Here is a 13,127-nt window from a genome sequence, read left to right as displayed (position 1 = left end):
TCCCCCTCCTCTCCTGAAGGTGCTGACTCTCACTGGGGTACAGACTCCCCCTCCCCTCCTGAAGGTGTTGACTCTTACTTGGGTACAGTCTCCCCCTCCTCTCCTGAAGGTGCTGAATCTCACTGGGGTTAAGGGTCATCCCTCCTTTCCTGAAGGTGCTGACTCTCACTGGGGTACAGACTCCCCAACCTCTCCTCAAGGTGTTGACTCTCACTTGGGTACAGACTCCCCCTCCCCTCCCGAAGGTGCTGACTCTCACTGGGGTACAGACTCCCCCTCCCCTCCTGAAGGTGCTGACTCTCACTGGGGTACAGACACCCCCTCCTCTCCTGAAGGTGCTGACTCTCAGTGGGGTACAGACTCCCCCTCCTCTCCTGAAGGTGCTGACACTCACTGGGGTACAGGGCCCTCTCCTGAAGGTGCTGACTCTCAAAGAACAAAGAACAAAGAAATGTACAGCACAGGAACAGGCCCTCCAGCCCTCCAAGCCCGTGCCGACCATGCTGCCCGACTAAACTACAATCTTGTACACTTCCTGGGTCCGTATCCCTCTATTCCCATCCTATACATGTATTTGTCAAGATGCCCCTTAAATGTCACTATCGTCCCTGCTTCCACCACCTCCTCCGGTAGCGCGTTCCAGGCACCCACTACCCTCTGCGTAAAAAACTTGCCTCGTACATCTACTCTAAACCTTGCCCCTCTCACCTTAAACCTATGCCCCCTAGTAATTGACCCCTCTACCCCGGGGAAAAGCCTCTGACTATCCACTCTGTCTATGCCCCTCATAATTTTGTAGACCTCTACCAGGTCGCCCCTCAACCTCCTTCGTCCAGTGAGAACAAACCGAGTTTATTCAAACGCTCCTCACAGCTAATGCCCTCCATACTAGACAACATTCTGGTACATCTCTTCTGCACCCTCTCTAAAGCCTCCACATCCTTCTGGTAGTGTGGCGACCAGAATTGAACACTATACTCCAAGTGTGGGCTAACTAAGGTGCTATACAGCTGCAATATGACTTGCCAATTCTTATACTCAATGCCCCGGCCAATAAAGGCAAGCATGCCGTATGCCTTCTTGACTACCTTCTCCACCTGTGTTGCCCCTTTCAGTGACCTGTGGACCCGTACTCCTAGATCTCTTTGACTTTCAATACCCTTGAGGGTTCTACCATTCACTGTATATTCCCGACCTGCATTAGACCTTCCAAAATGCATTACCTCACATTTGTCCAGATTAAACTCCATCTGCCATCTCTCCGCCCAAGTCTCCAAACAATCTAAATCCTGCTGTATCCTCTGACAGTCCTCATCGCTATCCGCAATTCCACCAACCTTTGTGTCGTCTGCAAACGTACTAATCAGACCAGTTACATTTTCCTCCAAATCATTTATATATACCACAAACAGCAAAGGTCCCAGCTCTGATCCCTGTGGAACACCACTGGTCACAGCCCTCCAATTAGAAAAGCATCCTTCCATTGCTACTCTCTGCCTTCTATGACCAACGCCGGCATCTCCACATCACTTCTATGACCTAGCCAGTTCTGTATCCACCTTGCCAGCTCACCCTGATCCCGTGTGATTTCATGGTACAGACTCCCCCTCCTCTCCTGAAGGTGCTGACTCTCACTGGGGTACAGACTCCCCCTCCTCTCCTGAAGGTGCTGACTCTCACTGGGGTACAGACTCCCCCTTCTCCTGAAGGTGCTGACTCTCACTGGGGTACAGACACCCCCTCCTCTCCTGAAGGTGCTGACTCTCACTGGGGTACAGACTCTCCCTCCTCTCCTGAAGGTGCTGACTCTCTCTGGGGTACAGACTCCCCCTCCTGTCCTGAAGGCGCTGACTCTCACTGGGGTACAGGGCCATCTTCTGAAGGTGCTGATTCTCACTGGGGTACAGGTTCCCACCTCCTCTCCTGAAGGTGCTGACTCTCAAAGAACAAAGAAATGTACAGCACAGGAACAGGCCCTTCGGCCCTCCAAGCCCGTGCCGACCATGCTGCCCGACTAAACTACAATCTTCTACACTTCCTGGGTCCGTATCACTCTATTCCCATTCTATTCATGTATTTGTCAAGATGCCCCTTAAATGTCACTATCGTCCCTGCTTCCACCACCTCCTCCGGTAGCGAGTTCCAGGCACCCACTACCCTCTGCGTAAAAAACTTGCCTCGTACATCTACTCTAAACCTTGCCCCACTCACCTTAAACCTATGCCCCCTAGTAATTGACCCCTCTACCCCGGGGAAAAGCCTCTGACTATCCACTCTGTCAATGCCCCTCATAATTTTGTAGACCTCTATCAGGTCGCCCCTCAACCTCCTTTGTTCCAGTGAGAACAAACCAAGTTTATTCAACCGCTCCTCATAGCTGATGCCCTCCATACCAGGCAACATTCTGGCAAATCTCTTATGCACCCTCTCTAAAGCCTCCACATCCTTCTGGTAGTGTGGCGACCAGAATTGAACACTATACTCCAAGTGTGGCCTAACCAAAGTTCTATACAGCTGCAACATGACTTGCCAATTCTTATACTCAATGACCCGGCCAATGAAGGCAAGCATGTCGTATGCCTTCTTGACTACCTTCTCCACCTGTGTTGCCCCTTTCAGTGACCTGTGGACCCGTACTCCGAGATCTCTTTGACTTTCAATACCCTTGAGGGTTCTACCATTCACTGTATATTCCCTACCTGCATTAGACCTTCCAAAATGCATTACATCACATTTGTCCGGATTAAACTCCATCTGCCATCTCCCCGCCCAAGTCTCCAAACAATCTAAATCCTGCTGTATCCTCTGACAGTCCTCATCGCTATCCTCAATTCCACCAACCTATGTGTCGTCTGCAAAACTACTAATCAGACCAGTTACATTTTCCTCCAAATCATTTATATGTACCACAAACAGCAAAGGTCCCAGCACTGATCCCTGTGGAACACCACTGGTCACAGCCCTCCAATTAGAAAAGCATCCTTCCATTGCTACTCTCTGCCTTCTATGACCAACGCCGGCATCACCACATCACTTCTATGACCTAGCCAGTTCTGTATCCACCTTGCCAGCTCACCCCTGATCTCGTGCGATTTCACGGTACAGACTCCCCCTCCACTCCTGAAGGTGCTGACTCTCACTGGGGTACAGACTTCCCCTCCCCTCCTGAAGGTGCTGACTCTCACTGGGGTACAGACTCCCCCTCCCCTCCTGAAGGTGCTGACTCTCACTGGGGTACAGACTCCCCCTCCCCTCCTGAAGGTGCTGACTCTCACTGGGGTACAGACTCCCCGCTTCTCTCCTGAAGGTGCTGACTCTCACTTGGGTACAGACTCCCCAACCTCTCAAGGTGTTGACTCTCACTTGGGTACAGACTCCCCCTCCCCTCCTGAAGGTGCTGACTCTCACTGGGGTACAGACTCCCCCTCCCCTCCTGAAGGTGCTGACTCTCACTGGGGTACAGACTCCCCCTCCTCTCCTGAAGGTGCTGACTCTCAGTGGGGTACAGACACCCCCTCCTCTCCTGAAGGTGCTGACACTCACTGGGGTACAGGGCCCTCTCCTGAAGGTGCTGACTCTCAAAGAACAAAGAACAAAGAAATGTACAGCACAGGAACAGGCCCTTCGGCCCTCCAAGCCCGTGCCGACCATGCTGCCCGACTAAACTACAATCTTGTACACTTCCTGGGTCCGTATCCCTCTATTCCCATCCTATTCATGTATTTGTCAAGATGCCCCTTAAATGTCACTATCGTCCCTGCTTCCACCACCTCCTCCGGTAGCGCGTTCCAGGCACCCACTACCCTCTGCGTAAAAAACTTGCCTCGTACATCTACTCTAAACCTTGCCCCTCTCACCTTAAACCTATGCCCCCTAGTAATTGACCCCTCTACCCCGGGGAAAAGCCTCTGACTATCCACTCTGTCTATGCCCCTCATAATTTTGTAGACCTCTACCAGGTCGCCCCTCAACCTCCTTCGTCCAGTGAGAACAAACCGAGTTTATTCAAACGCTCCTCACAGCTAATGCCCTCCATACTAGACAACATTCTGGTAAATCTCTTCTGCACCCTCTCTAAAGCCTCCACATCCTTCTGGTAGTGTGGCGACCAGAATTGAACACTATACTCCAAGTGTGGGCTAACTAAGGTGCTATACAGCTGCAATATGACTTGCCAATTCTTATACTCAATGCCCCGGCCAATAAAGGCAAGCATGCCGTATGCCTTCTTGACTACCTTCTCCACCTGTGTTGCCCCTTTCAGTGACCTGTGGACCCGTACTCCTAGATCTCTTTGACTTTCAATACCCTTGAGGGTTCTACCATTCACTGTATATTCCCGAGCTGCATTAGACCTTCCAAAATGCATTACCTCACATTTGTCCGGATTAAACTCCATCTGCCATCTCTCCGCCCAAGTCTCCAAACAATCTAAATCCTGCTGTATCCTCTGACAGTCCTCATCGCTATCCGCAATTCCACCAACCTTTGTGTCGTCTGCAAACGTACTAATCAGACCAGTTTCATTTTCCTCCAAATCATTTATATATACCACAAACAGCAAAGGTCCCAGCTCTGATCCCTGTGGAACACCACTGGTCACAGCCCTCCAATTAGAAAAGCATCCTTCCATTGCTACTCTCTGCCTTCTATGACCAACGCCGGCATCTCCACATCACTTCTATGACCTAGCCAGTTCTGTATCCACCTTGCCAGCTCACCCTGATCCCGTGTGATTTCATGGTACAGACTCCCCCTCCTCTCCTGAAGGTGCTGACTCTCACTGGGGTACAGACTCCCCCTCCTCTCCTGAAGGTGCTGACTCTCACTGGGGTACAGACTCCCCCTTCTCCTGAAGGTGCTGACTCTCACTGGGGTACAGACACCCCCTCCTCTCCTGAAGGTGCTGACTCTCACTGGGGTACAGACTCTCCCACCTCTCCTGAAGGTGCTGACTCTCTCTGGGGTACAGACTCCCCCTCCTGTCCTGAAGGCGCTGACTCTCACTGGGGTACAGGGCCATCTTCTGAAGGTGCTGATTCTCACTGGGGTACATGTTCCCACCTCCTCTCCTGAAGGTGCTGACTCTCAAAGAACAAAGAAATGTACAGCACAGGAACAGGCCCTTCGGTCCTCCAAGCCCGTGCCGACCATGCTGCCCGACTAAACTACAATCTTCTACACTTCCTGGGTCCGTATCACTCTATTCCCATTCTATTCATGTATTTGTCAAGATGCCCCTTAAATGTCACTATCGTCCCTGCTTCCACCACCTCCTCCGGTAGCGAGTTCCAGGCACCCACTACCCTCTGCGTAAAAAACTTGCCTCGTACATCTACTCTAAACCTTGCCCCACTCACCTTAAACCTATGCCCCCTAGTAATTGACCCCTCTACCCCGGGGAAAAGCCTCTGACTATCCACTCTGTCAATGCCCCTCATAATTTTGTAGACCTCTATCAGGTCGCCCCTCAACCTCCTTTGTTCCAGTGAGAACAAACCAAGTTTATTCAACCGCTCCTCATAGCTGATGCCCTCCATACCAGGCAACATTCTGGCAAATCTCTTATGCACCCTCTCTAAAGCCTCCACATCCTTCTGGTAGTGTGGCGACCAGAATTGAACACTATACTCCAAGTGTGGCCTAACCAAAGTTCTATACAGCTGCAACATGACTTGCCAATTCTTATACTCAATGACCCGGCCAATGAAGGCAAGCATGCCGTATGCCTTCTTGACTACCTTCTCCACCTGTGTTGCCCCTTTCAGTGACCTGTGGACCCGTACTCCTAGATCTCTTTGACTTTCAATACCCTTGAGGGTTCTACCATTCACTGTATATTCCCTACCTGCATTAGACCTTCCAAAATGCATTACATCACATTTGTCCGGATTAAACTCCATCTGCCATCTCTCCGCCCAAGTCTCCAAACAATCTAAATCCTGCTGTATCCTCTGACAGTCCTCATCGCTATCCTCAATTCCACCAACCTATGTGTCGTCTGCAAACCTACTAATCAGACCAGTTACATTTTCCTCCAAATCATTTATATGTACCACAAACAGCAAAGGTCCCAGCACTGATCCCTGTGGAACACCACTGGTCACAGCCCTCCAATTAGAAAAGCATCCTTCCATTGCTACTCTCTGCCTTCTATGACCAACGCCGGCATCACCACATCACTTCTATGACCTAGCCAGTTCTGTATCCACCTTGCCAGCTCACCCCTGATCTCGTGCGATTTCACGGTACAGACTCCCCCTCCACTCCTGAAGGTGCTGACTCTCACTGGGGTACAGACTCCCCCTCCCCTCCTGAAGGTGCTGACTCTCACTGGGGTACAGACTCCCCCTCCCCTCCTGAAGGTGCTGACTCTCACTGGGGTACAGACTCCCCGCTTCTCTCCTGAAGGTGCTGACTCTCACTTGGGTACAGACTCCCCAACCTCTCAAGGTGTTGACTCTCACTTGGGTACAGACTCCCCCTCCCCTCCTGAAGGTGCTGACTCTCACTGGGGTACAGACTCCCCCTCCCCTCCTGAAGGTGTTGACTCTTACTTGGGTACAGTCTCCCCCTCCTCTCCTGAAGGTGCTGAATCTCACTGGGGTTAAGGGTCATCCCTCCTTTCCTGAAGGTGCTGACTCTCACTGGGGTACAGACTCCCCAACCTCTCCTCAAGGTGTTGACTCTCACTTGGGTGCAGACTCCCCCTCCCCTCCCGAAGGTGCTGACTCTCACTGGGGTACAGACTCCCCCTCCCCTCCTGAAGGTGCTGACTCTCACTGGGGTACAGACACCCCCTCCTCTCCTGAAGGTGCTGACTCTCAGTGGGGTACAGACTCCCCCTCCTCTCCTGAAGGTGCTGACACTCACTGGGGTACAGGGCCCTCTCCTGAAGGTGCTGACTCTCAAAGAACAAAGAACAAAGAAATGTACAGCACAGGAACAGGCCCTCCAGCCCTCCAAGCCCGTGCCGACCATGCTGCCCGACTAAACTACAATCTTGTACACTTCCTGGGTCCGTATCCCTCTATTCCCATCCTATACATGTATTTGTCAAGATGCCCCTTAAATGTCACTATCGTCCCTGCTTCCACCACCTCCTCCGGTAGCGCGTTCCAGGCACCCACTACCCTCTGCGTAAAAAACTTGCCTCGTACATCTACTCTAAACCTTGCCCCTCTCACCTTAAACCTATGCCCCCTAGTAATTGACCTCTCTACCCCGGGAAAAGCCTCTGACTATCCACTCTGTCTATGCCCCTCATAATTTTGTAGACCTCTACCAGGTCGCCCCTCAACCTCCTTCGTCCAGTGAGAACAAACCGAGTTTATTCAACCGCTCCTCACAGCTAATGCCCTACATACCAGACAACATTCTGGTAAATCTCTTCTGCACCCTCTCTAAATCCTCCACATCCTTCTGGTAGTGTGGCGACCAGAATTGAACACTATACTCCAAGTGTGGGCTAACTAAGGTGCTATACAGCTGCAACATGACTTGCCAATTCTTATACTCAATGCCCCGAAGGCAATGAAGGCAAGCATGCCGTATGCCTTCTTGACTACCTTCTCCACCTGTGCTGCCCCTTTCAGTGACCTGTGGACCCGTACTCCTCGATCTCTTTGACTTTCAATACCCTTGAGGGTTCTACCATTCACTGTATATTCCCTACCTGCATTAGACCTTCCAAAATGCATTACCTCACATTTGTCCGGATTAAACTCCATCTGCCATCTCTCCGCCCAAGTCTCCAAACAATCTAAATCCTGCTGTATCCTCTGACAGTCCTCATCGCTATCCGCAATTCCACCAACCTTTGTGTCGTCTGCAAACGTACTAATCAGACCAGTTACATTTTCCTCCAAATCATTTATATATACCACAAACAACAAAGGTTCCAGCTCTGATCCCTGTGGAACACCACTGGTCACAGCCCTCCAATTAGAAAAGCATCCTTCCATTGCTACTCTCTGCCTTCTATGACCAACGCCGGCATCTCCACATCACTTCTATGACCTAGCCAGTTCTGTATCCACCTTGCCAGCTCACCCTGATCCCGTGTGACTTCATGGTACAGACTCCCCCTCCTCTCCTGAAGGTGCTGACTCTCACTGGGGTACAGACTCCCCCTCCCCTCCTGAGGGTGCTGACTCTCACTGGGGTACAGTCCCCCTCCTCTCCTGAAGGTGCTGACTCTCACTGGGGTACAGACTCCCCTCCTCTCCTGAAGGTGTTGACTCTTACTTGGGTACAGTCTCCCCTTCCTTTCCTGAAGGTGCTGACTCTCACTGGGGTACAGACTCCCCCTCCTCTCCTGACGGCGCTGACTCTCACTGGGGTACAGGGTCCCCCTCCTCTCCTGAAGGTGCTGACACTCACTGGGGTACAGACTCCCCCTCCTCTCCTGACGGTGCTGACTCTCACTGCGGTACAGGGTCCCCCTCCTCTCCTGAAGGTGCTGACTCTCACTGGGGTCCAGACTCCCCCTCCTCTCCTGAAGGTGCTGACACTCACTGGGGTACAGACACCCCTTCCTCTCCTGAAGGTGCTGACTCTCACTGGGGTACATTCTCCCCCTCCTCTCCTGAAGGTGCTGACTCTCACTGGGGTACAGACACCCCCTCCTCTCCTGAAGGTGCTGACTCTCACTGGGGTACATTCTCCCCCTCCTCTCCTGAAGGTGCTGACTCTCACTGGGGTACAGCCACTCCCTCCTCTCCTGAAAGTGCTGACTCTCACTGGGGTACAAACTCCCCCTCCTCTCCTGAAGGTGCTGACTCTCACTGGGGTACAGACTCCCCCTCCTCTCCTGAAGGTGCTGACTCTCACTGGGGTACAGACTCTCCCTCCTCTCCTGAAGGTGCTGACTCTCACTGGGGTACAGACTCCCCCTCCTCTCTTGAAGGTGCTGACTCTCACTGGTTTACAGGGCACTCTCCTGAAGGTGCTGACTCTCATTGGGGTACAGGTTCCCCCCCTCGCCTGAAGGTGCTGACTCACTGGGGTACAGGCTCCCCCTCCTCTCCTGAAGGTGCTGACTCTCAGTGGGGTACAGGCTCCCCCTTCCCTGCTGAAGGTGCTGAGTCTCACTGCGGTACACTCCTCCTCCTCTCCTGAAGGTGCTGACTCTCACTGGGGTACAGACACCCCCTCCTTTCCTGAAGGTGCTGATTTTCAATGGGTACAGTGTGCCTCTCCTGAAGGTGCTGGCTCTCACTGAGGTACAGGGTACCTCTCCTGAAGGTGCTGACTCTCACTGGGGTACAGGGTCTCCTCCTCTCCTGAAGGTGCTGGCTCTCACTGAGGTACAGGGTCCCTCTCCTGAAGGTGCTGACTCTCACTGGGGTACAGGGTCCCCCTCCTCTCCCTAAGGTACTGACTATCACTCGGGTACAGGGACCCCCCCCCCCCTCACTGGGGTACAGGGTCCCCTCCTGTTACGAGTATGCCAGTGAGAGAGTTAAGTTCTTGGTTTAAGAGTGAGTGTTCTCAGAGGAGAGTGAATGAAGTGCCTGTTTTGCTGCCACAGGGACTCGTCTGAGCACTGCCACTCCATCACCCACCTCCCCACACACACACATTATCTGTGTCCCCACAATTATCACTCAGGACAGTCGGTCGGGAACTCATTGTCATATCTTCCCTCTGTCCTCATCATTTCGTAGTAAATGCTCCCTCCCTCCATCTGTCCGTCCCTCCCTCTCTCCATCCAACACTCCCTCTGCCCCTTTCTCCCTCCACCCCTCATACAATCATAAAATTTACAGTGCAGAAGGAGGCCATTCGGCCCATTGAGTCTGCACCGGCTCTTGGAAAGAGCACCCTACCCAAGCCCACACCACCACCCTATCCCCATAACCCAGTAACCCCACCCAACACTAAGGGCAATTTTGGTCACTAAGGACAATTTGTCATGGCCAATCCACCTAACCTGCACATCTTTGGACTGTGGGAGGAAACCGGAGCACCCGGAGGAAACCCACGCAGACACGGGGAGAACGTGCAGACTCCACACAGACAGTGACCCAAGCCGGGAATCGAACCTGGGACCTTGGAGCTGTGAAGCAACTATGCTAACCACTGTGCTACCATGCTGCCCTTTATCTCTACAACTCTCCCTCCATCCCTCACTCTTTCCCTTCCCCCAGTTCTCCCTCCCTGCCTCCCTCCACCCCTCCATTTCTCCCACACTCCTCCACCCTTCTCTCTATCCCTCCCTCCATTTCTCGCTTCCTCACTCTATCAGACCCATGAATCTATTTCCCTCTGTGGTGCCACTCTGAGCTGCTGTTCCTTTCGCCTGCAGTCCCTGTGGATTTTGTGGCTATGCTGGTTGCTTGGTGAAGCCCCCCTGTTTGAATTAGCCATCGCCACTTGCTGTCCTGCCCTCTGCACACTCCGGGCCTCAGCTGTGAGTGTGAATAGGTTGGCTACAGAACCAGGAATGAAGCAGAAACTCACGCAGGGAAGAAGCTGGGTTGGGGCTTGAGTTTGAGGTTAAATTTCTTTCTGGTTACAGAAATGGGCGAGACCTGGAATCCTGAGTGGGAGATGACCCTAGCCGACCTTCTGGCCTACGACCTTCCCAGTTACAGTGATTTCATTGCACAGGTAAGTGAGCTCGCCGTCCCTCAGCTCCAGGCTTCTTATCAGAGCCAATCAGCTCCAGTGTACTTTTAAAAAATTCACTTTTATTGGATGTGGATGTTGCTGGTTAGGCCGGCATTTATTGCCCATCCCTAGTTGCCCTTCAGAAGGTGGGGGTGAGTTGCCTTCTTGAACCTCCTGCAGTCCTTGTGCTGTTAGGGAGGGAGTTCCAGGATGTTGCCCCAGTGACAGTGAAGGAACGGCGATATATTTCCCAGTCAGGGTGGTGAGTGACTTGGAGGGGAACCTCCAGGTGGTGGGGTTCCCAGGTATCTGCTGCTCTTGTCCTTCTAGATTGTAGGGGTCGTGGGTTGGGAAGGTGCTGTCTGAGGAACCTTGGTGAGTTGCTGCAGAGCATCTTGTAGATGGTACACACGGTTGCTACTGTTCGTCGGTGGTGGAGAGAGTGAATGTTTGTGGAAGCGGAGCAATCAAATGGCTGCTTTGTCCTGGATGGTGTCGAGCTTCTTGAGTGTTGTTGGAGCTGCGCTCATCCAGGCAAGTGGAGAGTATTCCATCACACTGCTGACTTGTGCCTTGTAGATGGTGGACAGGCTTTGTGGGGGGGGGTCAGGATGTGAGTTACTCGCTGTCGGATTCCATTTAAAAAAAAATGATATTTTATTCCAAACATACACAATGTCAACAGAATACACAGTCCATCAAAACATATTCAACGGTTTGTACAGTTTTCCCCCTTTTAGTCCCTCCCCTTCGCCGTTCGCCCCCTCCCACAATGAATTGCTCCTTAAATAATGTCATGAATCCACCACCTCTCAAAACCCTCAGAGTGAACTTAATCTACTCCAGCCGGAGAAAGCTGAACACGTCCCCCAACCAGGCGCCACTCCAGGCGGCGTTGGCCCCACCTCCAATTCAACAGGATCCTTCGCCAGACAATCAGAGAGGCGAAGGCCACCACATCGGCCCCTTCCCCCTCCAGCAGGTACGGCTCCTCCCAAACCCCAAAGATCGCCACCATGGGGTCCGGCCTGACCTCAGGCCCACTTTCCTGGATAATATCCAAAACCCCGCCTCCCCAAAACTGTCCTCCCTCCTGCAACCCTAGAACGTGTGTACATGACTGTCCGGCAGCCCCCCCCCCCACACCTCTCACACCCATCCGTCACCCCCTGGAAGAACCCACTCATCCTCGCCCGGGTTATGTGTTCCCTGCGCACCGCCTTAAACTGAATCAAACTCATCCTCGCGCAGGAGGAGGGTGCGGTCACTCTCTGCACCGCCCCGCACAGTCCCCAATCTCCCCGCACACAGTCCCCAATCGCCCCGCACGCAGTCCCAGATCGCCCCGCACGCAGTACCCAATCTCCCCGCACAGTCCCCAATCGCCCCGCACACAGTCCCCAATCGCCCCGCACACAGTCCCCAATCTCCCCGCGCACAGTCCCCAATCTCCCCGCACACAGTCCCCAATCGCCCCGCACGCAGTCCCAGATCGCCCCGCACGCAGTACCCAATCTCCCCGCACAGTCCCCAATCGCCCCGCACACAGTCCCCAATCGCCCCGCACACAGTCCCCAATCTCCCCGCACACAGACCCCAATCGCCCCGCACACAGACCCCAATCGCCCCTCACACAGACCCCAATCTCCCCGCGCACAGTCCCCAATCGCCCCGCACACAGACCCCAATCGCCCCTCACACAGACCCCAATCTCCCCGCGCACAGTCCCCAATCTCCCCGCGCACAGTCCCCAATCTCCCCGCGCACAGTCCCCAATCTCCCCGCGCACAGTCCCCAATCTCCCCGCGCACAGTCCCCAATCGCCCCGCACACAGTCCCCAATCGCCCCGCACACAGTCCCCAATCTCCCCGCACACAGACCCCAATCGCCCCGCACACAGACCCCAATCGCCCCGCACACAGACCCCAATCGCCCCTCACACAGACCCCAATCTCCCCGCGCACAGTCCCCAATCTCCCCGCGCACAGTCCCCAATCTCCCCGCGCACAGTCCCCAATCTCCCCGCACACAATCCCCAATCTGCCCGCACACAGTCCCCAGTCTCCCCGCACACAGTCCCCAGTCTCCCCGCACACAGTCCCCAGTCTCCCCGCACACAGTCCCCAGTCTCCCCGCACACAGTCCCCAGTCTCCCCATACACTGTCCCCAATCGCCCTGCATACAGTCCCCAGTCTCCCCGCACACAGACCCCAATCGCCCCGCACAGTCCCCAATCGCCCCGGACACAGACCCCAATCGCCCCGCACACAGTCCCCAATCTCCCCGCACACAGTCCTCAATCGCCCCGCACACAGTCCCCAATCGCCCCGCACACAGTCCCCAATCGCCCCGCACACAGTCCCCAATCGCCCCGCACACAGTCCCCAATCTGCCCGCACACAGTCCCCAATCGCCCCGCACACAGACCCCAATCGCCCCACACACAATCCCCAATCACCCCGCACACAGACCCCAGTCTCCACGCACACAGACCCCAATCTCCCCGCACAC

At 53.9% G+C, this 13,127-nt stretch overlaps 1 protein-coding gene across 1 annotated transcript in view; it reads left to right on the top strand.

Moving 5' to 3' along the window:
• Positions 1-13,127, top strand: part of LOC140391353 (dynein heavy chain domain-containing protein 1-like) — a 275,539-nt gene that overhangs the window by 220,829 nt on the left and 41,583 nt on the right. The window contains exon 17 of the mRNA XM_072475932.1: positions 10,523-10,614. Within this exon, the coding sequence (XP_072332033.1) occupies positions 10,523-10,614 (92 nt within the window). The remainder of the gene's footprint in view (positions 1-10,522; positions 10,615-13,127) is intronic.

Source organism: Scyliorhinus torazame, chromosome 15 (genome assembly GCF_047496885.1).
Source record: "Scyliorhinus torazame isolate Kashiwa2021f chromosome 15, sScyTor2.1, whole genome shotgun sequence".
Classification (NCBI taxonomy): Eukaryota; Metazoa; Chordata; class Chondrichthyes; order Carcharhiniformes; family Scyliorhinidae; genus Scyliorhinus; species Scyliorhinus torazame.
Note: the sequence above shows the minus strand (reverse complement) of the source record. Positions and strands in the feature narration are given on the sequence as shown.